Source organism: Equus quagga, chromosome 6 (assembly GCF_021613505.1).
Source record: "Equus quagga isolate Etosha38 chromosome 6, UCLA_HA_Equagga_1.0, whole genome shotgun sequence".
NCBI lineage: Eukaryota > Metazoa > Chordata > Mammalia > Perissodactyla > Equidae > Equus > Equus quagga.
In genome coordinates this window covers 91,505,456-91,512,457 of record NC_060272.1, presented here as the reverse complement: position 1 = coordinate 91,512,457, position 7,002 = coordinate 91,505,456, and the positions used below count along the sequence as shown (strand labels likewise).

General features: G+C 45.0%; 1 protein-coding gene across 1 annotated transcript in view; it reads left to right on the top strand.

The window, feature by feature from the left end:
* Positions 1-4,341: 4,341 nt before the first annotated feature.
* Positions 4,342-7,002, top strand: part of SPATA31D1 (SPATA31 subfamily D member 1) — a 38,318-nt gene continuing 35,657 nt past the window's right edge. Inside the window, exon 1 of the mRNA XM_046663887.1 lies at positions 4,342-4,411. Coding sequence (XP_046519843.1) covers positions 4,342-4,411 — 70 coding nt within the window. The remainder of the gene's footprint in view (positions 4,412-7,002) is intronic.

Here is a 7,002-nt window from a genome sequence, read left to right as displayed (position 1 = left end):
GTCAAGGATGGAAATTGCAGAGAGGCAGGCAATGAATTTAAAAGCCCCTGCAAGAGGAGAGAGTGGAAGGAGAGATGAGTTGTTCATTTAGAGGAGGAGGTGGAGAGGAATGGTTGAGAGTCCATCCTAATGGAATGAAAACCTTCTTTCACCAATTCCCCGACAATGATTCCTTTCTGACAGTGCCTTACTAATGACTTAGAAAATAATGTTGTTGTTAATAACTTCTCAGGGTGAGTGAGGCCGGAAAGGGGCATATTATAGAAATGTTATTTTAAAAAAAGCAAAAGTAGAGATCCCAACTACAAAGCTCAAATTGAATTTCAGATACATGTGAAAACACAGCTCTGAGTTTGTATGAAAAGATCTGAGGTACCCAAGGTAATGTAAATTTAACTGATACTCTTTTCCTGAATATTTTACCTGTGACTGGCTTTGCAGCAAACTGGCAGCCTGGAGCTCTGCTCACATTCAACCCACATGCAATGGGGCTGCTTCCTACAAGCACCCCCACTTCCCGACACTTGAGCGCCACGGAATGAAGGCGGCTCGGTTGCTTTAGAAGGCCCTGAATAAAAGAGTATTCCACTTTCTGCATAACTTTACATAATTAATAGTTTTCCATGCAAACTATTGTTTGCCTTAATTGTTGTTTCAACAGCTGTTTTCATTAAATTGTAAAGCCCGCTGTGTCTAATCCTCTGTGCCCTACTATTGATAACAAGAACAGCTCTGAAGCTCGCTCTGGAGGAAGAGTTAGTTCCCTGCCAAGCTGGAAAACCATCATGAAGTTACTTGAAAAATAAGGCCTACAGTGGGACTGGTTGTGTAGCTAATCCATTAGGCTTTTCAAAAGAGCCATGCTCTGTACCCTTATGGCTAAATTGACCCAACAACCAATCAATGCCTTTATTTGCTGCGTGGCTGCCCCTGAAGGGTCTTATAGCTGGGTCCAAGTCGCAATCAAAGCCTCCATCAGTACTGGGGCCCTGATGACATAAATGGCCAAACTTTCAACGCGGCTGGCTCGGGTCCAGTCACACCATTTTGAAGATACAAAGAGGCTGTGTTGCGCGGTGGAATTCATTTTCTTGTTTACTTCCTCCAGAAACAAGAGCATCATCAGCACGCTCAGTGCATCGGATCAGACCGCAGAGCTGTTGACAGAAGCTTGGCGGGGCTTGCCAGCTTTCCGCACGAAACGCTGGCTTTCTTCTCATACACCCCCTACCGTTTGTGTCTCTGCCAATTGTAGCACATCAGAGCGGCCATTGAGATAATGACCGTGAAGTCTCATGATACACTTTGATGAAGTGTAACATTTTTTAAAGGATTTTTGTCTGTGCCAAAATGATCTAGGCAGCTGACTAAAAATCGCCCCATCAAAATCAAGGCTGATGAACAGCAGGCGGAGGCAGGGGCCTCCCCAGAGAAGATGGGGGATTTTGCAGCCAAAGTGTCTTTCTTTTCGTGTCTGCGTGCACCACAGATTCCGTTTTTAAAAAGTCGTCTTTGTTTCTGATGAATATATGTCAGTGGCTGATGCTTCTGCCTCCAACATTTTTTAATTCATTTTTTCTGTCAACCCCCAGAAGATACAGGGAATGACTCCTTTCTGACAGTTCCTAACTAACGACTTGGGAAATAATGTTGTTAATAACTTGGTCTTGGTTGGGAAAAGCACACTGGGCATTTCAGTGCAATGCAGAGGTTTTCAGTCAGAGGCTGACCCTGGACTAATGTTCAGGGAAATTTGGATTTCTCTAGTTTACCTGGAATTGAGAGTATGATACACAAAAGTGGTTCTGAGCCGGTGAAAAATAAAAGCCAGCTGGTAACAACATAGGCAAAGATTGTGAGCTTCTTTGGGAGAGAAGTCACGTGTTGAGCTTACTGCCCGGTCCCTCACGACTGCCATTATTGAACACCTGCTGTCGCCCAGGGAGAGGATGAGATGTTCGGGTACTCACATAGAGTCCGTGATCCTCACCACAACTCCATTTTACCACCTCCATTTTAGGTGAGGAAACCTAAGACCCAGACGACGAACCTGAGGCCTGCAGATGTTAAGTCACTTGACCTAGCCCTGGGAAGTGGGAAGGCAGGGTCTCTGACCCGTGGGCTTGCTCCCAAGTGTTCTCTCTCCATCTGTGGTTCACTGCTTCCATTGTACACCTGATGCAGCTCATTAGTGGTGCTCAGTGGGAGAAGAGGAAACAACCTGTGGTTGAAGTGTTAAAGGCAATGAATAAAATGGATTTACAGTTTGCTCTCATCACTTCTCAGCTTTTCAAGAAGACATTAGTTACGCGGCATCTTCTCATACCAGTTGTCAAAGGGATGCTCAGAAACCAGGTCTGAGTGTGGGAGAAGATGCAGTGAGGTTTTGGCTAAACTCTGTCTGTAGTTTATCTTCTTATTCGAGGTTACAGCTTGGGACAGGTCCCACCTCGGGAGGAAGTGTGGGTGGTGAGCTCCAGGACTTCTCAGAAAGCCACAATTAAAGAGACACCTGGGCTTAAGTAAGTTTACGCAGAAACCACAGTGGAAAGGGGCTGACAGTTCAGTTGCCTTCAGAAGCTTTGTCTCTGCTTTTGGAGCAGGAATATATGTCAGAGCGGGGTGGAAGGTGGTAAATTGGGGGAAGAGAGAGAGTAAGGGAAGCCAGGGTGAGGGGAATAATGCTGAAAACGTTTGTATTTGAATGTGCAAATGAGATTCCCTTGGGCTTCTTTTAAATGTCTTCATACTGTTTCCCCAAGTACAGTCAAATAAAAGGTGACAAAAGTGCAGACAATAGAACAAAGGCCCCAAGCTAGTTTTGTGCACACATTGCAAGGAATAAACTGCATAGTTTCACTACCCTCTTTCCAAAGAAAGCATGTTGCAGGAGTCAAGATGGATCCTCCCAGTTTGCACTTAGATTTTACCAATTATTTAGACTTTAAAAAGATAGCATTCTAAATCCAAGTTTTGCAGAGAAGTTCAGGTAACCAAATTTGTACGCTGGAAGCCTCGTGATAGAAAAAGGACAACAAAGGCTGAGATGTGAGTGTGTGTGTGTGTGTGTGTGTGTGTGTGTGTTGAAGTCTTCTCATTTTGCAGAAGCCAGGCGGGAGTTACACAGATGCATTTGCACAAGGAATTGTGTATAATGGACCCGGAGGTGTTCTGAGCATTCTTTCAGCCTCCCTTCCATACCAACGTAGGGGCATTTTATACAGAGTGAATATTCCATTGGGAGAGTCGATCACAAACTCATTAGCTTATTTCAAATAGAAAGCACTCAGACTCCAAAGGAAAAGGACTCTAGTATATTTCTTGCAGGAGCCCTTGAGTGAGGGAACCACAAAATCCATCTGATTTTAAAGAAAACTAACCATCTGTTTGAGCTCGTCCCCTACTCTCACTTTCCTCATTCGTAATGTGATGGATTTAGATTCTCTGGATCCTTCGCAGCACTAAAAGTTGATAGTTTGGGGATTCATTAAGTACAGACTAATACCTTTCATTTCCACTGATTCTAAGAGGATCTTGAAACTAATTGAATCAGTCCAAATTGACAAATAAAAAAATCTATTTGTTACTTTCCAAATACACTTTACTTCCAAGCCTTTGCTCAAGCCAGCATTTCTCAAAGTGTGGTCCCTGGACCAAGGGCATCAGCATTGCCTGAAATGCAAATTCTCTGCACCTGCCACTGCTCCCCCCCAACTCCCCTGCTCAAGCTGTCCTGGCTGCATAAAATGCATTTTTGAGGTCTATTTGAGACATAGTTGAAATTTTGCTTTCTTTAAGAAGCCTTCCCAGCATCTCCCAAATGAAATTAAGTTCTCCTTTTCCTACTATCTTGGAGTATTTCCCTTCTACCATTGTTGCAGAACTTCCTTGCAGCTGATGTGTCTGTATATGCCAATCTTTGTCCAAGATGTGGAGCCTGGCTGGGCTGTGGTAGGCAGCCTCTAAAATGGTCCCTGATGCTCCCCATCTGTTGGTATTCCCAGCCTGCATCTTCCCCTCCTCTTGAGTGTGGGTTGGTCTTATTGACTTACTTCTATGGCAGTAGTCATGGGATGCCAATTCCAAGATAAGGTTATAAAAAGGCTGGCACCCACCTTGGTCACATTCTCTTGCTTGTCCTTTCTCCCTCCTTCTCTCTCTCTTTGTCTCTCAGCCTCCCTCCCCTCCCCTTCCTCACTCTCTCTTCCTCTTCTCCCTTCTCTTCATCTCTCCACATCCCCTTTCCTCTCCTCCCACCCTCCCCAGCCCAGCCGCCATGTAAACAAGCCCAGGCTATCTCAGGCTCTCCTGCTAGGGAGGCATTGGAGGATGAGAGGCCACATGGAGAAGCATGGAGGCAGCCCTGTGGAAAGGCACATGCGAGTGAACCTGTCGGTGGATCCCACCACAGGTGAAACTTAAAGTGAATGCAGCTCCTGCCCACACCTTGATTTGTAGCCTGGTGAGGCACCCTGACCTAGAACCACCCAGTTAAACTGCTTCTCAATTCCTGAGCCACAGAAACTATGAAACGTTTATTGCTTTGAGTTGCTGTTTTGAAGCAATTTATTATGCAGCAATAGATAACTAAATACACAGGACTAGCATGTTGTATTTTCCAAAGCACAAAATGGGATACTTTGCTCAAAATAGGAGCTTATTATATTGGAATTGGAATTGGAATTGGAAGCATGTTGCGTTGAGAAATGTTCAAGAGCAGTTAATTTCTAGATTTAAAAGGGATGTATTCACCATAGGTCCCAGGGAAAATGTGTCTGAATACGTTATAGGAAAAGAATAAAAACGGTGGCAGTTCGGGGAACCTAGAAAGAACTGAAAAAGGGGAGAGCATGATAAGTTTGAGGGAAACTCAATTAGGCTTCTAGACTTTTTGCGTTTTTCTGCAGTTATTGTTTGCAAATTTGATGAAATAAGAGACTTTTTTTTTTTTTTTACCATTTGAAGACATTGAGGCCCAACTACCAACATAAATATCTGTAATACAGTCGAGAAAGCCCAGAAGTGCCAAAATGTCAGCCAAAGGCCACCATTTGAGGCCCAAGTGCAACAACGAAGCGTCTGAGCTGGGATTTAGCAGAGACAAGTATCCAGATGACTCTGCCTCACATCTGTTCTTTACTCCCACTACATACCTTCTTCTCAACATCCTGACAATCATATTTCTAACTGTCAGCTCCCAGCTTTGCCTTGAACAATCTTCTGAAAGGGAGAACAACAAATCACGCGGGATTTGGGAGTGGCTGGAATTCAGTCTTCCTTCTTTTATGCACAGTACACCTCTTGCCTGGCCCTGTGTCACCTCTGCCTGCTTTCCCCTCTCTTGTCTGAGCAAGGGCTGAGAGGACCTGAGAGGAAAGAGAGGGTGTTAAAGACAGGCTAGCAGCCCACCGGCTCACCTGACCAGAAGCTGGTCCACAGACTGGGGACATGCTGCTCGTGCTACCCTTCAGGGGTAGGACCTGGGATGCTCCCTGCGCACCTGGATGCTGCTGCTGGCTCCTTCCAACACACACACACACACACACACACACACACACACGAGACTGTAATGCTCTCCTCTGAAACTCTAATCTCAGAGAGCACACAGCCAGCTGGAGCCAGCAGTGGGACATCCTTCTGCTTCTGGTGCTTCAGGACAGAGTGGAGACGGACTTCCTGGGAGACTGCTCACTGGGTGAGGAATGAAGGCTGTAATTCCATATGAGCTTGTTTGCACTTTCCTGGAGAAAAATCTTGGCTTGGATGACGCCCAACATAACACGGTTTATTTAGTGTAAGTGCAAGTATTTTTCCTTATATTTTAATTTTCTTATTTCCTGAACAGAGAGTTTTCTTTTCGAAAATGTTGTCATTCCACTGTCGTTGTCACTTTTGGCTTCATTAGAGAAAGGCTCAATTAAGTTTTATTTATTAGCTTGGCTATTGCTTGCATTACTCAACTACAGAAAAGCCAAATAAAACTATGTAACTCTGTGACTCAAGGCACAGCACTTTAGAATAAGTGTTGGACCAAATTGGTTCTCTTACCATCAGAAAGGTGGTCTAAGCAAGTTTTTTGAGTTTGGAGGGATTTTGAAGTTGTTGCTCTACAGAAACTATGATCTTGCTGGGGAGATCTCTGGGCTCCTCATGCTGCCATTTCTTGCTTGTCTGCTTCTCCACATGCCTACCTTACCCTTTCCAAGAAGCTTTCCTCTCTGAGGGGCATTGGGTAGAAATGACGTCTCTTCTCACCCTCTTTTGGGCTCTCCCCACTGAGAGGGAAAATGTGAAGTGCTAGAAGTCCCTCCCACAGTCCTCATTGCTCAGCAGGCTGAGTTAGCTGTTTCTGCTCAGATGTGGCCGGGTTCTCTCATGTTCTCAGCAGGATCTAAGTGACGCCGCGTCTCAATGGATGTGAGTTGGGTTGGATAACTATTGCTCTGCAAATCTCGCTCTCCCTGTACGGATTTACCTACATCTACACTTTGAGGGAAAACATAAAAACCTTATTGGTCTCCAGTCCAAGTAGTTATTTCTAATACATATTTGTCAGATATTTAAAATAATATTTTGATCACTTTTCCACTCTTGCATCTGTGTGTCAGTTGGCTCAGCAATCAAAGCCCGGATGACAACTGACACCCTCCTGGGCCACTCCAGGTCTGAGGGCTCATTCGAGCTCCTCAGCCTGCTCGTTCTAACCTAGCCTCGTCCGACTTTGATTTGTCTGGTCTTAGAAATGCAGAGGTGGGTTCTGCTCTTCCCCGTCCCAAACTTATTCCTGCCCAGAAAGACGCTGAGCGTAGGCAGAGGCCAAACAATCGTGGTGCGCAGGGAAGGCATTGAAGGAGTGAGCACTGCCCAAACCTTGCCTCCTCCCTCTGTTTATCCTTTTGTCAACTTGGAAGACATTTGCCAGGGTAGAAAAGCCATGCATTCCTGGTATAATTTGTAGGGCACTGTTAAGCAGATGGTATAAGTGGTTTATTTTTAAGGAGG